We start from the raw sequence: 22737 nt of genomic DNA, 5'->3' as shown, positions 1-22737 counted from the left end.
TCTCTTTCACTTGCTTCGGTTTTCCAGTGTACTACACGGTGCTCACTCCCTCAGTGCCAAAGAATGCAGCAGTGTTATTTACAGTAGATGAATCTTACTCTCTGGTTCTAGTTGCAGTGTTTATAGGGCTGCAGCGGAGCCCTACCCACACTAGATGCGTAGGACTTTAAATAGCTGTCGCCTAGAGGAGTGAATGTTGGCTTGGTGCCCTGATAAATCAGAGTTCTTTCATTATTGGCTATGAAGTTTATCTGTCTTCTCCATAAGGGGATTGCCGAGTGATTGCCGCGCATGCGCAAAACTTGATTCCGCTAGCTGTCAGAGTAGAATGTTTTCCTCCCAGTCCATGGACCAAACTTAGCGCAGCGACAAGCGGCTAGCTTCGAAAATGTATCCAGAGGAGAACGGCATACTGCGAACATTCGGAGTTTTAAAGCAACAAAAATGTCTATAGCGAACTGTTTTCGGAAACTTGAGGTCTGTGAGTACGAACTTGGACACTACTGTCGAAACCACACTTAGGGTAACGTATCAGCTGCTAAAGTTAACTACGGAGCTTTGTAAAGTTGGCACCGTCCTTCAAGAAGATTATTATTTTTAGGATTTGTACATATCAGTCATGAAAATGGCATACTCGTAAGTAAGCATTAACTATGGTAGCTACTCTAACGACGGGTGTAGTGTAGAACCGGAGTAAAACAGGATTTAAAGGAGCTGGGCGGGTAGCCCAGCTGCTCCGTTGCGATGGGCAACCGCGGGATGGAGGATCTGATCCCGCTGGTCAACCGGCTTCAAGATGCCCTGAACAGCGTGGGCCAGAGCTGCAGCCTCTACCTGCCGCAGATCGCTGTGGTGGGCGGCCAGAGCGCAGGCAAGAGCTCCGTGCTGGAAAACTTTGTGGGCAGGTAAGACACAATGAACTCTAAATGAACTGTACAGCAAGCAACATGATCAACTTACACAATCCTTTTTAGCTGTACTTACTCTAGGTCGATGAGATTTACATGGCAAACGGTGCCATTTTCTAATAAAGCACCCTTTGTCGTTTTGTTATAGATAGATAGATAGATACTTTATTCATCCCGAGAGAAATTTTAGGCATCCAGTAGCTTAGACAACCATAACACATATATCTCACATATATAAAAATCACTCAGAAATTTAATGAGTTAACAATTTGTGACGTGCAATGGTGGTAGTTCAAAAGAGAACAGTGCAATAGGTTATTATTAAATATTAACTATGACTATGAAAAGACGAGAATGTAAACATAATATAAATTGCTTGACAAACAAGAAAATAAATAATATACACTACCGGTCAAAAGTTTTAGAACACCCCAATTTTTCTAGTTTTTTATTGAAATGTTAGCAGTTCAAGTTCAATGAATAGCTTGAAATGGTACAAAGGTAAGTGGTGAACTGCCTGAGGTTAAAAAAAAAGTAAGGTTACCCAAAACTGAAAAATAATGTACATTTCAGTATTTTACAAAAAGGCTTTTTTCAGGGAACAAGAAATGGGTTAACAACGTATAGCTGTTCTGCAGCAATGGAGGTTGATTAAGCTTTGAAAGTTGGTGCTACCAATTAACACAGGTGTTCCAACTTGTCTGGATTACTTACAACCCCCTCTGTTTGTATAAAAGTATTGTTGGAACACACTGTGATACCATACCCTCGTGAGCATTATATGAACAGTATTGTACTACAGAAAGTAGTGTGTTGCTATAAAAATGGCGGGAAAAAGGCAATTAACAATGGAAGAGAGACAGACCATCAACACTTAAGAATGTTGGTCTTTCCTACAGAGAAACTGCGAAGAAAGTCAAGGTGTCAGTGAGTACAGTATTCTTCACCATCAAAATGCACTTAGAAACTGGGGTAAACTCTGACAGGAAGAGCCCCGGCAGACCCAAAGCCACAACAGCATCAGAAGACACGTTTCTGAGAGTCAACAGCTTGCGTGGTAGGCGGCTCACAGAACAACAGCTTCAAGCACAGCTTAATAGTGGTCGTAATAAGCCAGTCTCAGTTTCTCAGTCTTAGTTTCTCTCAACTGTAAAGAGAAGACTTGGAGATGCAGGTTTGATAGGTTGAGTTGCAGTAAGAAAGCCATTGCTAAGACATCAGAATAAGAAACAGAGGCTTGCCTGGGACAAGAAACATTGTCAATGGACTACTGAAGACTGGAAGAAGGTGCTATGGACTGATGAATCAAAATTTGAAATCTTCGGTTCATCACGCAGGAATTTTGTACGCCATCGAGTAGGCGAAAGGATGGTTCCTCAGTGGGGCTGTTTTGATGGATCCAGGGTCGGTGATTTGTACAGAGTGAAAGGCACCCTGAACCAAAACGGCTACCACAGGATTTTGCAGCGCCATGCAGTACCCTCTGGTATGCGCCTAGTTGGTCGGGTTGGTTATTCATCCTATAGCAAGATAATGACCCAAAACATAAGTCCAGCCATGCCAGAACTGCAAAAAAAGAACAAGATGGTAAGCTTAAAAACATGGAGTGGCCAGCACAGTCACCAGACTTAAACCCAATTGAGCTGGTTTGGGATGAACTGGACAGAAAAGTGAAAGCAAAGCAACCTACAAGTGCCACACATGTATGGGAACTTCTGCAACAGAGTTGGGAAGAACTTTCTGAAGGATATTTGATTTCCATTGTAGAAAGAATGCCATGAGTTAGTTCAGCTGTTATATCTGCCAAAGGGGGTTACTTTGATGGGTCAAAAATGTGGAATACATTTTGGTTCATAAATTGATTCCATGATTTCTTTTTTTAACTTAAATTGTTCATTTGTTCTATTCTTTCATTTCAGAGTACAATAAGACATTGAACTGCATGAATTTCAATAAAAACCTGGAAAAATTGGGGTGTTCTAAAACTTTTGACCAGTAGTGTACTTTAAGAACAATATGTAACAGGGAATAAGTTATAAGTTATGAATTGTTAGTGGCTTTGTTGATATTAATGATTTAATTAATGAATTAATAATTTGGTTTTCCAGGTTGTGAATTATCCGTTTGGTACCTCTCCTGGACCAAAATCCATAACAAGAAGCAGCGTATATATATCTTTAGATCTGATGGCTTTTAGAAAGCAAGAAACCTATCAGTTCACATTTATAAATGCATTTCTACCAAATACAAATAATAAACATCTGCCAACAGTATTTTTCACAACCTGGCAATCCAGTAAGTGATTACTAAACATTAATAAAGTCCTTAGTTTCCACTTATAAACCCACTTCTTTCGAACAGCACCTGTAAATGTACAAGTCTGTAACCAAGATATGTATAAACGTCTCTTAAATCACCCTAAATGACTGAATGCTTTGAAAGACAATGCTATTAGAAATTCATTGTGCAATTTGACTAGTCCTGGCTAATTGTAATAAAATATGAATTTGTAATGCTAAAAGTCCAGTCATGGGAGATGCTTAATGCTTTTTTTGGGATAGTTTTTCCTTATCTGATGCGAGAGTCAAAGGTAAGAGGGTGTTATGTGCTGTACAGATTGTAAAACCCTCTGAGGCTAATTTTAATTTGTGATATTGGGCTATAATAAAATGGACTTGACAAAGATCTGTGTTCCACTGTATTGATACCAGGACTTCAGGCAATTAGTCAATTAATGCACAGCTGAAATCACTGTTTTCATATAGGACTGTCTCCACCCAGCACTAGCGTGTAGGTCTGAAGTGGTGGATGCCGGAGGTGGTGTTGGTATGACAGTAGCCAGTGTAGCACCTTATCTCACTGCAGGCTGTGTAGGTGTCGAGGAAGGGGAGGAGGTTTACATGGCTCCTGAAAACGTAATGGAATCAGCATTCTTTTTAATTAATGTACAATACACGATGCGTTCCTAACCAAAACTGAGCTTAACAGAGCTTTGTTGAATTTACATCTTATTCTGACCTTTAACAGACTTCAAGGGCCTTAAAATAATGCAGACTAATCATGATTACCAGTGTCGTCTTACTTGCATTTCATCTTTACCCATACAGGGTAAAGATGAAATGCAAGTAAGACGATTCAGTTTGTGAGGAGGAGAATAAGTGCTTCCATCCTGTCAGAAAAGAATGCTGGTGAGTAAGTGAGTCATTTCCAAGTTTCAAGACAGTGGAGCTCTGTTAAGTAAAGGAGGCGTATGTATTGTCCACATGAGTGTATGTATTGTCCACAGGGGTGTGTGTATTGTCCACAGCAGTAGAAGGTGTGGCATTGCCAGAAACTATAGGACACTATTAATGCTTGCTTTCCTGATTGTGTGAAATTATATTTTCACACACGCCTCAGTTCTTTGTCTCTGCTATGATTATGTTATTACACCCCTTTTGTGGGGGACTGTGCCAGCTATTTCATCTGGGACAGGATGCAGTAAAACAAACTTCCTGAATTTGATTTTAATAGGAAGGAGGAGGATATTTTCCTGTGCATTCGGTTTCCTTATAGTCAACACTATGTTTAGCTTTTAGTCTTTATATATCCGTTAGGGCTGGTCATATGGCAGAGCTTTTCTTAGCCTTCCTGACCGAGTTGCTGATGTTTTGGATATGGCAACTGAAATACAACCGATATACAGCTGACTGTTAGTGCTCACAATTAGGGGTTTGCAAAAAAATTGATTCACATTCAAATCGCAATTCAAGCTCTACCGATTCAAAATCGATTCATAGAATTCCAAAAATCGATTCATATTTTTAATAAAAAAAAAAAAGTATATATATATATATATGAAATTCTATGTCTACTGCAATCACATGGGAAAAGTAACTACATTTACATACTTGAATCGAGCGAATGAATATTTGAGTTGGGTATGGCTGCAGCCTGCAGACCTCCCGTCTCATGCCCTCCCAGCTTGGTGCTTTTTGCGGTGCGAGCTGCGACTTTTCAACATTTTTCAAAAGCTTGCTCCTTGTCCGCTATGTTTTCGTACGGTGTTTTGAATGTTTTTGAATTAAACAGTACGGCAATCATGCTAAAGAATAAAATATTTTTTTCAGCAGATGTCTTGGATGGAACTAGCAAAGCAGTTTTGTGTTTATATGGGCGGGCAGGATTTATTCAGTTTGGGAAATCCCACGGTCTCTAAATTGTCTGGCTGAGTAAACAAGGAGGGACCCATCTGCTAGCGACAGGGGCCAAGACTAAGTGAGCTACATGGATAAATATGCACCAAACAAGCCACTTTGAAATGTTGCTGTTCTCGTGAATACAAAAGTTGGGTGACCCTCCCCTCTAGACTAAAAAAAATTCAATCAACAAAGAATAAAAAGACATGACCCTCCCCTATTTTCCTCCGGTGGTCCATTCCATAAATACCGAATGGTCCCTAATGGTCTTATCTGTGCATTTACAATATGTAAAGTCATTTAACTGGTGCGTGTCAAGCTAATGTTTCAGATTAAGATGCGTGCGTGTGTGTGTCTGTGTGTGTTTATGTATCCTTCTCCAATTTAGTCTTTCTTCCCAAACAGAGACTTCCTTCCACGGGGTTCGGGAATTGTCACTCGCAGACCTTTAATCCTCCAGCTGCTTAGTGCTAACACTGGTAGGTAAGACACACATCATAGTCACTCATGCAGGCTGGAAAGTGTCATTCTTAAGCTGCCACCAGATGGCAGTATGATATTTTACAATGGCTGAGCCCGACTGGTGGGACAGTGCTGGAATTGTCATTGAGTCCGACCCGCGGCTCTTTGCTGCATGTCATCCCCCACCCCTCTCTCTCCCCCCTTTCTGTCTTCAGATATCCTATCTATTAAAGGCCAAAAAAAATATCTTTAAAAACAGAACGTGGTATTCCAAGATCCTCTAAAATTATGATGAATCGATCATTGTTTAACTGATGATTCCCCCCCTGCTCATTGTGTGTTTTTTTCAGAGTACGGTGAATTTTTCCATTGCAAGGGAAAGAAGTTCACAGACTTTGAGGAGATCCGCAAAGAGATCGAGGCAGAGACACGCAGACTCACAGGATCCAATAAAGGCATCTCCCCTGTCCCCATCAACCTACGGATTTATTCACCACACGGTAACACACTGTGTACTCGTGTGTGTTCTGTGTGACATATCCGTTCAAGGTCAATTTCTCGGGCATATGTATGACCTGTATGTTTATTTCTACTCTTCTGTTTGCAGTGCTGAACCTGACTCTTGTGGACCTGCCTGGCATCACCAAGGTGCCTGTAGGCGACCAGCCGGCAGACATAGAGTACCAGATACGAGACATGATCATGCAGTTCATCTGTAAGGAAAACTGTCTCATCCTGGCTGTCACGCCAGCTAACACTGACTTGGCCAACTCTGATGCACTCAAACTGGCCAAAGATGTTGACCCACAGGGTAAGCCCTGGGTGGGCATTTAAAGTCTGTGGGCTTTCTGTGGAATTATGCTCTACACACTAATGTCTTCATAGGGATTAAATGATCACATTATTACATACAAAATATTAATGTCTAAAAGGTTGAAAGGGGTTTCCATATATTATTCATACTTCCACAGGTTATGAAATCCCATTTGGAGGCTATAAAAATGTCCTCTTTTCTTCATCTTCTTTTCAGGCCAGCGCACAATTGGTGTAATCACTAAGCTGGACCTGATGGATGAAGGAACAGACGCCCGGAACATTCTAGAGAACAGGTTGCTTCCCCTGCGCAGAGGTGTGCTGCTTGTGTTTGTGGGCATACAGTATGTGTGTGTGTGCGTGCACGTGCTTTTGTGTGTTGAGCCACCTAGCTGTAATACAGTCACGCTGCACCCAGTGGAGGCTCTTTGTAAAGGACTGACATTAGGATTGTGTCTGTAATCAGCAGCCAGAGGCTCCGTCTCGGTCAAGCTCTCATTCCCTCTATTCTTTTTCCTCTTCCTCTCTGTCTGACTGTGTCCCTTGTTCACCATCTTTCTGTTTATCCATGTGCAGTATGCAGTATCTCTTTAACTTGTGCCATGTGTTGAAAGATGGTTATGCACTTTGAATAACATTACAGCAGTACTATTGAGTCTATGCTATTGTGTGTATGTCTGGACAATTATTCTTGTGTGTATGCATAGCTAGTAAATCTGTGTGTGTGTGTGTGTGTGTGTGTGTGTGTGTGTGTGTGTGTGTGTGTGTGTGTGTGTGTGTGTGTGTGTGTGTGTGTGTGTGTGTGTGTGTGTGTGTGTGTGTGTGTGTGTGTGTGTGTGTGTGTGTGTGTAAGTAAGTAAGAGCCTGAGTAAAGCACCACCAGGTGCTGGCCCCTTCATGCTTCTCCTACAGTGCTAATGCATTAACCATGGAAGCCCTAGTAGCAGCCTAGAGCTGAAGCATTAGATAAGGAGCCTCGCACTATTACATCTATTACTGTGCTAAATAGTGGATTCGGCCCGCTTTATATCACATGCTTTGCTGTTGAACAAACATATTTATTTCCTGCTTGTATGCTACAGTCTTAATGGAACAAATGGCGGTCTGGGAAGAGTTTCCAAGGACACATCAGAAAATGCAAGGCAAATCTGTCTAACATCAGAGTCCTTGATTCTTCCTTCCTCTTGTTGCACATTGTCGTCCTTACAATGGTCACATGCTGTTCGTTTCCCTTCTCATCACTCCCCCAGGTTACATAGGGGTGGTGAACCGCAGTCAGAAGGACATTGATGGGAAAAAGGATATTAAGGCAGCCCTTCTTGCAGAGAAGAAGTTCTTTCTCTCCCACCCGGCCTACAAACACATGGCTGAAAGCATGGGCACCCCATATTTACAAAGAATACTTAACCAGGTTAAAAATTCACACACACACACACACACACACCTAGATAAGTAAATACATTGTATTGTTTCTCATTATGTTTGTTTGCAGCAACTGACAAACCACATCCGGGACACTCTGCCAGCCTTCCGTACTCATCTGCAGGGCCAGCTTCAGGACTTGAATAAAGAGGCTGAAAAATGCAAACAGTTCAGTCCTGATGACCCTGGACAGAGAACCAAGACACTGTTACAGTCAGTCATTCTGGAAGTGTCTGTTTGTACTCATTTGTTGTCTTTTAAATTGTTGGTATGTCAGGGTTTCTCCTGGTCTGTGTTTCTGTCTCCCAGGTCAGTTCAGCACTTGGCTGTGGACTTTGAGAAGCTAATCGAGGGCTCGGGCGACAGAGTAGACACCGTTAATCTGTCAGGAGGTGCCAGGATCAACCGAATCTTCCATGAGCGTTTCCCCAATGAACTGGTCAAGGTGTGTGTGTGTGTGTGTGTGTGTGATTCTTAATATGAATTTTGTTTGTTTTTGTGCATAGGTAGTGTGCTCAACGCTGACTGACTGTGTACCATGTTTGTCTTCAGATTGAGTTGGATGAGAGAAAGCTGCGGCGGGAGATCAACTATGCCATCAGGAACATCCATGGTGTTAGGTGTAGTAGAGCAGTGGTTCTCAAACTTTTTTTCAATAATGTACCGCTTTTGAAATTGTTTCTTTAAGCCAAGTACACCCTGACCAGCGCTAATCATTTTTGGTAGAAAAAAAAGTCTCTATAAAAAGGAACAGTACAGCGCTGTCAGCGATAGATTTACTAAAAAACAGCCTTGTAACTGAAAAAACAACAACATTTAAATGCTATGAGAAAAGGAGACAAAAACAGTGACATAACTTCGAAAAAAGCGAGAAACTTATAAATAGAAAGACAGTAGAAGGAAGGAAGGCAAGAATAGGTCCAAAGAAGGAGACACAAATATCATATTTTTGGTAGGAAAAAAATAAAGTCTACATAAAGGGGAACAATGTTCTGGACAACAGCCTTGTAACTATTAAACATTTTGTTAAATATCTCACGTACCCCCTGCAGTCCTCCAAAGTACCCCTAGGGGTACACGTACCCCCATTTGAGAAACACTGTAGTAGAGTGTTCTGAGCAAATGCAAAGTGTCAAATGTTGTCACGTAATGTAATCATTTACAGTTTTACTGTTACCGACATGTTTTGATTGCTGCAGCCAATCTACCTTTTTATTTATTTTTCCCCCATCTGCCTCTCTTTCCCTATAGGACGGGTCTGTTCACTCCTGATATGGCCTTTGAAGCCATAGTCAAAAAACAGATATCAAGGCTAAAAGGGCCGTGTATTCAATTTGTAGACACGGTCAGTCAAGAACTAATCTCCACTGTGTACCAGTGTATCAACAAGGTATAAATGTGTGTGTGTGGCATGTGCGATGAACTCTACATTTTGGGGTGTCAAAACTGTCTCATGTCTTACTTCTGGTCTGTTTTCCCCTCTATAGCTCAGTTCCTTTCCCAAACTGCAACATGAGACCGAGAGAATTGTAACCACTGAAATACGAGAGCAAGAGAGCAAATGCAAAGATCAGGTCATTCATAAACAGCTGGACATTGCATTTAGTTTTAGATAACGCTACTGGATTATTAAGTGTTGTGTGTTTCTCTAGTTAATGAATGTCTGCTCTATTCAGATCGTGTTGCTCATTGACATACAGCTTGCCTACATAAATACCAAACATGAAGATTTCATTGGCTTCACTAAGTGAGTAACCTCATCAGTTTTAAACTATAACGTTAACTATAAATTCTAACAGAGTAAATAACATTAGCTCTTCTTCTCTGTCAGTGCCCAGCAGATGTACAACCAAAGCAACAAGAAGACTGCTGCAGGGATGGCAGGAAACCATGTAAGACTTTTAATAGCACTGCATTTATATACTGTATATATCCATGCTAACCAAGGGGCGTTTGAGACGGCAATGGCAACATACAGACTCAGTGGGCCAGCTCATTGGCCCTTCACTTTGGTCAAAGTGAATATCTCAACAACTATTTAATAAATTGCCATTACTTGTGATTAAAAAAAAACACTCATGATTCCCAGAGGATGCATCAAAATTACTATTTACAGTAGTCTCACCGGAAGGTTTAACTTCCAACTAAATACCACAAGATATCCCAACATCTCATACCATAAAGATTTTTGCTTTAGCACCATCACCCTTACGCCATGGACATACACGTTTTGTCTTGTTTACCCTCCTTCCTATTCAGAATCATCTTTGTCAGTTTTAAGCAAAACCAACATGAGTATGTGCATGACAGTGTGCTCTTCTGAACTTATATTTGCAGGTGTAAACTCTCAAAAATGTTACTTTACTGCCATTGGTTCTCTACAGCGCAACATTTGAGTGTGCACTAAATTAAAGTAAATGTTTTCCATCTATCTTACTTTTTTCCCCCCCAGTAATGTCACCATCCCATGTGTTACACATTAATCAACATTAATCAGACTTCACAGCTGCAGACAAATTAGATCTTTTATGATTTTACTGGAGGGGATTTAGGGTCCAATCATGCAACCAGAGTTGATCTTGGCTTCTCATAGGAATGCAGGCAAGCAAAAATGAGGCAGTTGTGTGTGTGTTTTTTCTCAACCTGTTATGATTAATATGTATGTAACATAATATTTATGTGACACATTTGAAAGCAGGCATAATTAAAAACACGATCCCAGTATGATTGCTTAGTCACAAGCCTTGATGTGTGATGACGAGAACAGTGGTACATTTTAACCACAGCTTAAGAAGTTAAAAAATGTTGTAAGTTATTTACACTATCCCTCATGTTGCTTTGATAGTAGTTATCTATTAAATGATCAATATCAGTGTCACCCCCCAAAAAAAAGAACATTAAACATAATAAATATTAAACATTAACTCTGCTACCTCATCTCCTGTTTTTCTCCAGGGTGCGGCCCCTCCTTCCAGACTCGTAGTAGGAGACCAATCTCTTTAAGCCTATTCACTCACTGCTGCCTCTACTGGAAATATTTGTTTGCAGGATTCAAGTTTAAGGGTTGTGGGTTGGCATGCGACCGATGTCAGCAAACATGCACACTGGCAAATGGCTTGTTGTAGCTTTGTTAATCATGTACTTCACCATCTGCAACTGATACGCTGCTAACTCTGTTCCTCTTACAGTTACAGTTAGCAGTATTCTCTCTCTGTCTCAAACTAATAATCTTTACTCCCTCTGCAGTCCCGCTGCTTCATGAATATGTGCAGATGTTAATGTTTTCCTAGTCAGCAGGACGTCTATGTCAGTTTTTGGTATCTTTATGTCATGTCAAACTTCCTGTTCCCTTATTCATCGCACATCTTTCTTCCAGTCTTTCGCATCCTGTTTCTATTTCCACATATGGCTTGTTACTTTTGTTTCTATGCTTACCTTGAATGTGTACCTGTGCATCTAGTCTTCTTTTTGACCAATTGCGTCCATGTTAGTGAAAATGTTTGGTGATTTGGCCATGGCTACATAATCTATGTCATATATCTCACAACTGTCTAACCTGCAAAAAAATCCAGTTTTTCCTACCGTGTCAATTGTTTACTCTTATTTTCATCGGCAGGAGTCCACTCTCATTGTGTGACCTGCTTTGCACATCTCTATGCTGTATGAGTTATACCTTGCTATCTCATTTTCAATCAATCTGTTCTCTGAATGCCATTGTGATGGTCCTGTCTGTCCTGCCATCTGAGCTCCTTTCTTACCCTTGGCTGTTGTGCAGGTCATACGCAAGGGCTGGCTGACCATCAGCAACATCGGCATCATGAAAGGTGGAGCCAAGGAGTACTGGTTTATCCTCAGTGCAGAGAGCCTGTCCTGGTTCAAGGATGATGAGGTGAGGCATTCACACTCACACTTGAAACAAATAGATCACACCGAGACATTTTTGAGCGCAAACTCAATGAATAAGAAAATACTTAAGTCAAAACGCAGCAGCACACTGTTTATTAACACAAGTTTATTAACACATATCTCAGCTTGAAACAGCATGTTCATTGGGAGGTTGAGAGATAATTAAGTAGAAGGGGAAATCCCTCATCTGTTGATATTGTTGTCACAGTTTCGTAAATCGGAAGAGCTTGTGGCGCTCTGTTCTGATGTCAGTGGGGCTGCCATCTGTCTGCCTGTCTGTGCCTGCTGTACAGGAGCAGAAGGTCTGCACAGCAAGTGTAGACAGGCAGACACACCACAACAGTCTTGTCCTGTCACAGTCAGTGTCATGGTAGGAAGGAAGGGCAGAGTGCAGGAAGTGAGATCAGAAGAGGGGAACACATCACAACATTTGCATATGGACATAAACTAGTACCTGTAAACACTCCCATCTGGATAACAACAGTGTTGTTGTGGATGGAATTAAGTTGTGTATTGTTTGACAGACATCATTTAGTGGTTTGGTAGAACGTTTTTACAAAAAAGTTATTGTTCTTGGTAACCGTACTAAAGCGGCTCCAAGGCCGTGTTAAGGATCAAACTAAACAGACGGGCCCTGTCTTTATGGAAGCTTTGTGACATATGACACCAATAAAAGCATAACTAAAAGAGCATCTTTAACACTGTTTCTCTGTCCAGCTAACTTGCTTTTCTCTCCTGCCACCTGGACCTGCTAGTGAGCCCCTTCCATTTCCCCCATTCATTCCTCTGACGCCCCCCACCCCCACCCCTCCTCCCCATTCGTCCCGCTCACTCTTCCCCTTACTCCCCCTTTTCTTTCCTCTTCTGGGAGTTCAGGCATTTGGAGCGGCTCACTCTGACACAGCTGGAGCTGCCCCAAGCCAAACTAAGACACACACATACACACACATGCATGCACGCACAAACACACACACACACACAGTGGACAGACTTGTATATACAGTATACAGTACACATGCAGAGTCTGATGTAAACAAACTGGCATGCAAATAGTGGAGAAAAATATACACTCTCTCAGACAGACACACAGTCACTTTTCAGATAAACACTAGATCTCTTGAACACAGTGTTCCCAGACACAGCCCCAGGCATGCATATTGTACACACACAGCATTATAGGTTTTCCTTTCGCTGTCATCTACAAAGAAGACTTAGCACATCTGCGAAAAATAATACAAAGAGAGGAGAGCAAATATCTGTTGACCACATCAGCGCAACAAACTTTGGCTGTCTGATCACACGATAAGACATGCATGACTCACTATAACGTTTGACGCTAATATAAAAGTCTAAACCTTTAACTCATTTTGATTCAGTTGGACTAGTCAGTGTTTAATCCTTGTACCTCCTCACTACGTTGGATGTCTTATCAGCTGTGTTTGGAAGGCCTGAGTGCAAAATCAGTCACCCATATTATCACAGAAGATCAGATCTATCTTTCCACATGCGTTCGTGCGTGCGTCTTTTTTTATTTTCTCTTTCTTTACCTCTGTCGCTTTTTCTTCCTCCTTTCTCTCCCTCTCTCTGTCTCTCCCTCTTTCTCTCCCCCCCCTCTCTGTGGTTGGCAGTCTCCCTGGGACTGTGCACATTCCTGGCTGGAAAATCTGAAGCTTTGTCCAAACACCAGCATCCAAGATCTGCCCAGAGAAATCCCACATGGCTGTTTCTACACTGCAGACCTCCCCTTTTGACTCCCCCCTCTCCTCTCAACTCCTCCACAGTCTCTCTCAGAGATACTCTCCCCCAACCCCCCACCCCTTTCAACCTCCCCTCTCCATCCCTGTCCATTGCGTCTATACGCTCCAATTTTTTCAACGCTGTTTAGGCCGTATGGTACATCTCCTCTCTGTGTACCTAAACTGAGATTGCAGCATAATAGTTTAGGGTTTAATCTCCACAGCACACTGAACAGACATACATTCCTTCACCCCTCAACTGCCAGGGCTCCACCAGGCAGTCTGAAGAAAAACAGACGGCTCATGCATACACACTTAATCTACATGCTCGCCTCTGTGTGTAGGTGTGTGTGGCCTGTTCCATATCTCAAATCCATTAGTCTCGAGGAAGAGGAGACACAGCAGCTCTGATGTATGATACTTCATGACACCACTGGGAATATGACACACACACGCACACGCACACACACACACACACACACACACACACACACACACACACACACACACACACACACACACACACACACACACACACACACTCACACACAAATCAGTGCCATGATGTCTGTGAACACAAGAGTTATATTGCCACACGGATGCACATGCAAGAACTCAAAATACCAAATGAGAGCCACTCTGAAAAAAAAAATCTGTTAGTTTAGAGCTTCTCTGCAATGAATGTGTGTAAAAAAAAGTTCAATTAGTAAGCTAGGTTATAGCTAAGTATTGGTAAAACAACAGTCAGTCACAAGTTATAGCTTCTCTTGCTTAAATGAGATGCATGTAAACTACTCTGCCTTGTACGTAGATATCACTCCCCATTAACAAAGACACTTAATTCAGGGTGACAAATGCTACAAAATGGATGTCATTACGCTCGACTTAAAATAAAGTTAATGACTGCATTTTGAAGAGTTGAAAGCAGCTGATAGTGAATGCACATATGAAGGCATTTGCACCCATTTAAGCAAGAAACAACAGAGAATATTAGACCCAAGATTTGGCTCAGCGTAGAGTACGTGCAGGTTGTCCCGAGTCTTGCTGCTGAAGCACTTCCTTGCACAGTCTAACCAATGTGCAGACTACTGTACACCAGTAAGATCCTGAACAGGTAGTCTGAACACTGGGATGACGGAGCAGGACCCTTTCTAACTTTCTCTTCGGCCTCCCATTTCCCTGCTCTGGCTGTTAGCTAGCAGTCCTGCCAGCGGCGGAGAGGATTGGGGAAAAAGATTTCCTCTGTTATTCTCTTCTTTCTTATCCTGTGTCAGGGCTGGGCCGCAAGGCGAGGGGTCTCGCACACATCAGACTTCCACTCATATGGGTGTCCCTCCTCCGGAGATGTGAGTGTATCTTTAGTCGGGCGTCCGCAGGGCTGCGTCCCGGCATAGTATCCAGTCTTGACGTGGCACATTTACTCATTCAGCTAGGGATCTGCCTGTTCTCTCGGAGAAGTCATAGGGAAATACGGGGAGCGAGAGAATGAGAGAGAGAGAGTTAGGGAGGAACTTAGCAGCCATATATGGGTTGATGGGACCCATGGGGAATCAACTTTGGACTGGTCTGCAGTTTCTCCCCACTTCTCCTGCACACTTTCTCCTGCTCCCTATGTTCCTCAACCCTTCCTCTTCTACTCTAGCAAAATCCACCTCCCTCTATGCCTCTGTCCACCTCTATCCCTCCTCTTCCTCTCTTCATCATCTCTACTTTCTATTTCTAACCCATCAGAGCACCCTATACTCTGTCCAGTCTCCTCCCCCTCTGTCCAAAGCGATGCCAGATGTTGCTGTATGAGCGCCAATCCCGTCCTGTCATTTTTTTTCAGCCTCTGTTACAGGAAGTGGGCCCCTTTTGGAAGAAAAAAAAAGGAAAGAGGAACGAAGGAAGAGAGTCGTAGGGTTCAGGGGAGCACTGAGAGAGGGAAGACCGAAATGTACTACGAGCGCACTAGCATCTCAGATTTGCTCAAGTGCACGTGCTCAAGTGCAAGGGCACACACAAGTGTTCACATGCTCAGACAACATCCAGGATTTTTAGGACACTTTTTTTTGGCATGCATGCTTTAGCTCTCTCTTCTATTGAAGTCACTTTTCTATTTCATGCTTTTCCCTCTCTTAACCTTATCCAGTCCTCTAACCAAGCTTTCTGGAAGCCCCCTTCTCAAAGGTTAGAAAGAGGGAGCAGGCCGAGGAAGAGAGATGAGGGGGAAGGGCTTCACTTTAGGAGAAATGTTGTGTTAGAGCTTGAGTCTGAGTAATGACTTTCACATGTGGGCCCGGCCTCTCTCTCCCACTTTTTTTTTCTTTTTCGTACGCCTTCTCTCATTCCCTCCCTCCCTGCTTCACTTCTCTGTACCCTGCCTCCATACTGTCTGGTTCTCCTCACGCTGGTCGCTCCACTCCTCCAACTGTTCTCTGTCATTCATAAGTCCCCGTGGTGATGACAGACTATAGACTTATGGTATCCCCTTCTCTCTCCCTCTCTCCCACTGTCTCTCTTCTGCTAGTTAGTGGGCTGTTAATGTGAGTCAGTCTGACAGACAGACACATCATCTCATATGAACTCAGGTGCTCTGCTAGCACAGTGTTCCACATCTCCTGTTCACTCTTTTCCTTCTACAGCTCAAGTCTCTTGGCTCCCCTTTCTTTCCTCTCTGGCTCTCAGGCTGAAAAATATTTACTACCAGACATGCAACTATTTTAACTTAATTCCCCAACTGAACTGTCTGAACTGTCACCTGTGTTACATCTCTGTGATGTCATATTTTACTCTGCATACCTCTGTCAAACTGTATCTGTCTTTTCCAGGAGAAGGAGAAGAAGTACATGCTTCCTCTGGACAACCTGAAGCTCCGAGATGTGGAGAAGGGCTTCATGTCCAGCAAATTTTCCTTTGCTATCTTCAACACCGAGTTAAGGTTTGTTTGTGTGTGGCTGGAGGCCTGTGTTTGTGTGTGTGCGTGAGTCAGAAAAGGGAGTTCTGTTCTTGTCGCCCGCATGCTGACGTTTTCGTGATATTTTACGAGGGTGGACATGTCAGGGGAGGAAAGGGAGGAGAGTCGTGTTTTGCCCTTCCTTTGACTTCTTCCATTCAACTTTGCCACCGGAACTGAAAGGATATCCAGTGGGTACTGCAGTGGGTGTAGTTTCTTTCTTTTCTTTTTTTCTTATTATAAGTATAAGTCAGGCTTTCGAGGGGACGGTTTTCTGGGTTTATGTTTGTGAAACAGATTGAGAAAGACAAAGAGAAAACGAGAGAGAGAGTGTTTAGAAGCTGGGGCTGACCCAAAGCCTGGCTGATTTGTGTGTGTGTGTGTGTGTGTGTGTGTGTGTGTGCGAGTGTGTGCGTGCGTGCGTGCGTGCGTGCGTGCGTGTGTGTGTGTGTGTGTGTGTGCGCGCGCGTGCATGCGCATGCATGCGTGGACCACAGCATACCGACGGCAGGCTCATTAAGCAGCTAATCAAAGCCAGAGAGCTTGGATCAGAGATGAGGCTGCTCTTGTTTGGAAAGAATTGCTCGACTCACCACAAAAGGGAGGGAGAAAGAAGAATTGGAAGGGTTGAGAGGAGAAAGAAAGCGGGAGTGAGAGAGTATCAGAGCCATCGGCCAGGAATGTGTCAAAGTCTGTCCTATGGCGCCCCCCCCCCCCTTTTCCTGCACTCTCTCTGTTTCTCTCTCTGTTTCTCTTTCTGTAATTGCGTTTGTGTGTGTGGCAGACATTGCAGTGGTTTTGTCCCTGTCTGACAATGATCAAAAACCTCAGGAAACTCTTCAAATCTAAAGCAGTCAAGGATCTGTGCAGAAATTCCTCAAGAGTGAAAAAACTCACACTGGCTACGAGCTGAGGAAAGGATAGCAAAGGGGACGAGAGAAAAAAAAAAAGTTGAAGAGAGTGATAAATCAGCATGAAGAGCAATTTTAATGTGTGCTCCATTGTGTGTGTGAATGTTAGCGTCCTGATCTTAGTGTAATAGCACTCTAGTATTGTCATTGTTGGCCTGGCTCCCCGTCTGTTAGCCACCACACCCTGACTTATTAGCCTCACCCGTCCTATAGCCCAGCCATAAGCTCACAAACTGACTGCCCATTTCTTAATCTTTCTGTATCACTCTCTGCTGCTGCAGTTTTATAACCCTGTCCATTTTTTGGTCTCTCTCATTCTCACACACACACACACACACAAAGGTTTTGCATATTTGAGGTTAATTGCTATGTTTTCTGAGTGTGAGAAGGGAACAACAAAAGGAGGAAAGAAACAACTGAGTGATTAAAGAAAAATGTTTAACAGATGGGCCGCAGCCTGCTCCAGATCTTTAGCTTGTTTCTTGCTTTGCTGTGCTGCTGCCACAGCCAAAGCACGGAGATGGTACGATGGTGTGAAGAGGGAAGGCTGAGAGAGGGAAAAAGAGCTGGGGAATGAAAAACCGTGGAGAAAATTGATGATGGAGATAAGAGGATACGTTTTGGTTAGAGAGGGCATGCCAAGCACAGCAGTTGAAACTGAGGAAATTGTTTTATTTGTGTCGGTATGTGTGTATACGTATCTGCCTAGTTGCAAGTGCTTGTGTGTCTCTATGTCCTTTACATTCAGTGAATCATTTTCTCTTTACATTCTTTTTGATTGCATATACTGTATTGCATTTAAAGGGAAGACTGGCCCAACCTGTTATACCCTTTTTTTCCATCAAGGACCTGTTGTTCAATATGTGGCTCTCAACACGGTGGGACCCTTTTATACATAATGGTCTACATACTGTACATTATATCAGGCTATGACAATATTTCTGATCATTTTTACAAAATGGACCATGCATGCTAGTAACAAGGACCACACTTAATTATTATTTTTTTATGCAAACACAAGAAACTATACTTATAATGACATACGATTTATTTTAAGGATATTTCCCTCATCGTCGGTAATTGTGTGCCCGAGCTCAGGTTAGATTTATCTGTCTGGAGAATACTGAATCTAAGACTAGAGCTCATTGTGTGTTGTGTGTTTACTCATAAGGAATGCTTTTAATGATTTCACATGATACACACAAAGGCAACTTTGTTCCAATAACATTTAACTCATGTACAAAGTGGGTCGAGAGCTGAGTGAAGAGGGGGTATTAAGAAACACCAACACCCAAATCATCCCCGTGATCTTGGTACATTTTTGTGCCCTGACGTCCTCTTTTAAGTACACTGCGCACTAGCTGATAATAGGTGATTGATTGGCATCATCTAAAAAAATACCAGCTCGCAAGATAATTCCAAATTAAACTGAGTGATACAGCATGAGTCTACAATGTTTAAAAGGAGACACTTTTTTTTTTGTTTTGTACTACTACTACTAGAGACTACTTTCCTCTCCTCCCACAAGACATGGAGCAAGACTTGTTTTGTTTCCACTTGAAGTGGACATGGTAAGAATGAAGAGACGACAGACAGCTAGAAATGACTGAAAACGTTGCTCAGCTAAAATGTTCACACATTGTGACTAAAAACTCACCTCCACTGAGTTCATAAGAGACACCGGTAATAACGTGTCATTACAACCTGTGGATGGCTTTGATGTGTGCTGTATTTTCTCAATGGGTCAGTCTCTCTTGTCGAAGGTATGTGCTAACTGTACTGTGTTTATAACTCTGTATTGTGGCCCGGGAAGCGTAGCTTTTAGAGCCATCTGACAATGTTGCACTGAATTGCAGGAACGTGTATAAGGACTACAAATGCCTGGAGTTGGCCTGTTACTCTCAGGAGGAGTTGGACAGCTGGAAGGCGTCTCTGCTACAGGCCGGAGTCTACCCTGAGAAAGTCACTGTTAGTACTCTGACCCCTAATTCAACCTAATTAAACCCAACCCCCGAACCATAGCTGTGGGGAGCTGCACCTGTCTGAACCTTACTTTGCGTTGGACGCACTCGTAGACTTTGCTAACCTTAAAAACCCAGCCATAACCCCTTACCCTTCTCTCCATGTTCCCCCTTCTCTTCCCCTGCCAAAGCGAAAAAGTAAGTCCCCCACCCCTTCCATCTCGCTCTGTCGTTGGCTCTTCAGCACGGCATTCTTGGCCCATGATGTCACTACAACATGTGTGTGAGTGTTCTAGTCTGTTTCTAATCAGCAGTTCCTCGTCCCTCACCCACTCCCCCTTTTATTTCTTCTGCCCACTCCTCCTCACCTCCCTCTCATGTGTTCTCTCTATTCTTCTCTCCCCGTTCCTATCACAGAGGCTCTACGCTTCTTCTCGTCGCAAGCACAGAAGAGACAATGAGATATGGAAATGCACATAAGGCCGATCTTAATTGCTTCACACGTCTGTATTAAACATGAAATGATCAGCTGTGTTACCTCAGCAGTCACTGCAGCACATTACGCTACATTATATATCCTTGGTTAAAACCGCAGGGCGAATCTGAACAGCGTGTGTTGCATTTCCTCCCAACTCCATCTCGTCTCTCTGTCACCCAGGTGGACAGGCAGGGAAATAGGGCTCCTGAAAACTTCACAGACCCCCAGCTGGAGCGTCAGGTGGAAACCATTCGTAACCTGGTCGACTCCTACATGAGCATCATCTATAAGACCATGAAGGACTTGATGCCAAAGACCATTATGCACCACATGATCAACAGCGTAAGATATCCAGGCCAGACTCTCTTAACTTAAAAAAATAAAAATAAAATCCCTTTCTTTTTTTTAAGTTTTGTATTTCATCTGTTTCGGAGTATGTATATCTTTGTCTACCATACAATAATGTACCATTTGAAACACTATTTGAGCATATTCCAATGACTTTAAAAAAAACTAAATGAGAGACCCTAAGTAAAATAAGATTTTCACCACCCCTTTAAGAATTTAGAGCCATAATCCCAAATCAGAGTAAAATATCACATTACAAAGTTACACTTTGACTTGTCGCAGCTGTTTATGATCCCTCTCTGTAGGTGAAGGAGTTCATTAGCTCTGAGCTCCTGGCCCAGCTCTACGCTCTGGGAGAATGCTCAGTGCTGATGGATGAGTCACCGGAGCAGCAGCAGCACCGGGAGGAAGTGCTCCGCAAGCACGCTGCCCTGAAGGAGGCGCTCGCTGTCATCGCAAAGTTCTCCACCTCCACCTGCACCACCCCTCTGCCTCCACCTGTAGACTCCTCCTGGATACGGCCCTCCAGGTACACACAGACCCAGTTCAACTGTACAGGGATGCATAGATGAATGCAGTAAACAAAACTGTGCCACCCATGCCTGTCACTTAAGGTTCTCTTCTCCGCCCAGCCCGACACTCCCTAGAAACTCAGGGACCAGTGGCAAGCCAGCGGTTCGAGGCCATGCCCCATCTGTCCCTCGGGTGCATGCTTACACTCCTTCCCCGAGCACTGATGGCCTTCAGCCCAACCGTGCTCCACCTAGTGTGCCAAGGTGACTCTGAAACCACACAATCACAGCCCGAAATCCGACCCGTTACATTATGATGACCTCCAGTCTGCCGCTCAAATATGCACTGGCATATGTGCATATACACACACACACACACACACACACACACACAAACACACACACACACACACTCACATACACAGAATCAAACCTTGCGCTACAGAGGCACAGGGGCAGAGGGAGTTGTTATTTGAGCTGGGTGGGGGTCTGCTGGAAAATGTGTTTCTCATATTCTCTTTCCCATCAGCCTCAGTAGACAGGACTTCTCTCTGTGCAGCTTTCTACTGGAGCCAGAGACAACAGGCTGAGCGCTCTGTCAAGTTTTCATCTTTCTCTCTGTCCTTCATCCCCCCCTTTTCCCGCTTTCTCCTAGCATGCATTTGTTTTATTGCCTTCCCCAGTTTCCCTCATGCAATAACCGTTATTTTCCCTCTCCCCCCCTACTTCTTTTTCTTGTACATTTCTTCACTTCTTTTCTTTCACTGGTTCCTCCCCTGCTTTTGGCCTGTCTCTCCTTTTTCTTTCTGCCTCATTTCCTCTGTGCTCTCAAATGGTTCTTTAGGTTCTTTCCCGCATGGTCTCTCTCTTTCCTCTTCTGGCTCTTTCCATCCAACCTTATGCCTCTTTTCCTTACTCAATCTCTCTCTCCCCTATAGATACACAGTATGTGGGGCCTGAGCTTACTCCTATAAGTCTATTTTATTTTCTCCCCCATAGTTGACACTACAGGTCACGACTTCTGTAACAATCACAATGTATGGCAATTAAAATTAAAAGAATCTCGCTAAATAAAGACACACTTAAATGTCTACGTGGAAATTTGTGAACGGGGAACTGTGAATCATGAATTACACAGTTCTCCAACATTTGGAGTAGCTCCTTGCTAAATTGCACATCTCTCCAATCTTCCAAGTTCTGTAACCAACTGCTGTCTTACCTATATTATAGTCATCTCTAATAACCATTATTTCCTCGGCCTTATTCACATCTTCTTTCAAATGCTGCCCAACCCATATAATTGCCCATGTAAAGGTTTTCATATCTTTCATGACAAGTCTCTAATCCAGGGGTCAGCAAATAGGTAACAACATGGACATTTGTTTTCCTTCAAAACTTTTCACTAAAGGGCCAACATAGGTTGATAGCTGCTGTGGAGGCGTAAGCATGTGTTTTAAAAATGTTGCTTTTGTTTGAATTGTTTTATTATTATTATTATTATTATTTTAGGAATTAAATTGGCATATTAAGACAAAATGCTGGAATTTCCTGGCCGGTGTTATAACACACAGTAGAGCTAGCTGCTGCATAACTAAATGTATAGATTATGATGATGAGGGATCAGACATTATCTTCATTAACAATTTGGTAGGTCTGCCATTAAGAAAGTTACAGTTAATCCATGTATTATTCAACCATGTATAGTAATATCTTTTAATCTTCTCTCCAGGAGGCATCCTCCAGCTATCCCAAAGGTCAAATAACATCTCTGCTCAGAACTCCATTACCCATGATCCTTCTAGCTGCTGCTCAGTGCTGCCCAGAGACACCCATGACCTGTGTGATGTGTAATCCAGCTGAAGCACTACGCTGGGCTTCTCTCTGACTCCTCTGGGAGCTGCTGTCTGCAAAATTCACTAAATCTTGAGCCTGTTTTGTACATAATATCATCGGCCATAAATTGCGGAATGTACTCCGCTGTCTGCAGACTCTTCCTCAAGTGTCTGAACTTTGTGTAAATAGAAATACTATTTTTGAGTTATTCTACTAAAATAGAATACACATGCACTATTTTCACTGTTGAATAAACACAAACAGGTTTTATTTTTTAAATGTGTATCCTTGTTTCTCCTTATTTATATAATTTTAATTAATATATTATATTTTA

The 22737-nt window shown here is 42.8% G+C and overlaps 1 protein-coding gene across 4 annotated transcripts; it reads left to right on the top strand.

Annotated features, from left to right (window-relative positions):
* Nucleotides 1-307: 307 nt before the first annotated feature.
* dnm3a (dynamin 3a) lies at nucleotides 308-22682 on the top strand. Of its 4 annotated transcripts, XM_028586575.1 has the most exons (21): nucleotides 308-905; nucleotides 5492-5565; nucleotides 5899-6048; nucleotides 6156-6359; nucleotides 6579-6677; nucleotides 7612-7772; nucleotides 7854-7996; nucleotides 8093-8228; nucleotides 8336-8403; nucleotides 9035-9173; nucleotides 9271-9357; nucleotides 9460-9530; nucleotides 9615-9675; nucleotides 10739-10765; nucleotides 11559-11672; nucleotides 16236-16345; nucleotides 19128-19239; nucleotides 19891-20052; nucleotides 20364-20587; nucleotides 20691-20834; nucleotides 22300-22682. In XM_028586575.1, the coding sequence occupies exons 1-21, from the start codon at nucleotides 745-747 to the stop codon at nucleotides 22331-22333; spliced, it is 2481 nt and encodes an 826-aa protein (XP_028442376.1). In that variant the 5' UTR covers nucleotides 308-744; the 3' UTR covers nucleotides 22334-22682. The 4 variants fall into 4 exon arrangements, with proteins under 4 accessions (XP_028442376.1, XP_028442377.1, XP_028442374.1 ...); XM_028586576.1 differs by lacking the exon at nucleotides 10739-10765; XM_028586573.1 differs by having other exon boundaries at nucleotides 7854-8228.
* The last annotated feature ends 55 nt before the right edge of the window (nucleotides 22683-22737 follow it).

Source organism: Perca flavescens, chromosome 9 (assembly GCF_004354835.1).
Source record: "Perca flavescens isolate YP-PL-M2 chromosome 9, PFLA_1.0, whole genome shotgun sequence".
Taxonomy (NCBI): Eukaryota; Metazoa; Chordata; class Actinopteri; order Perciformes; family Percidae; genus Perca; species Perca flavescens.
Note: the sequence above shows the minus strand (reverse complement) of the source record. Positions and strands in the feature narration are given on the sequence as shown.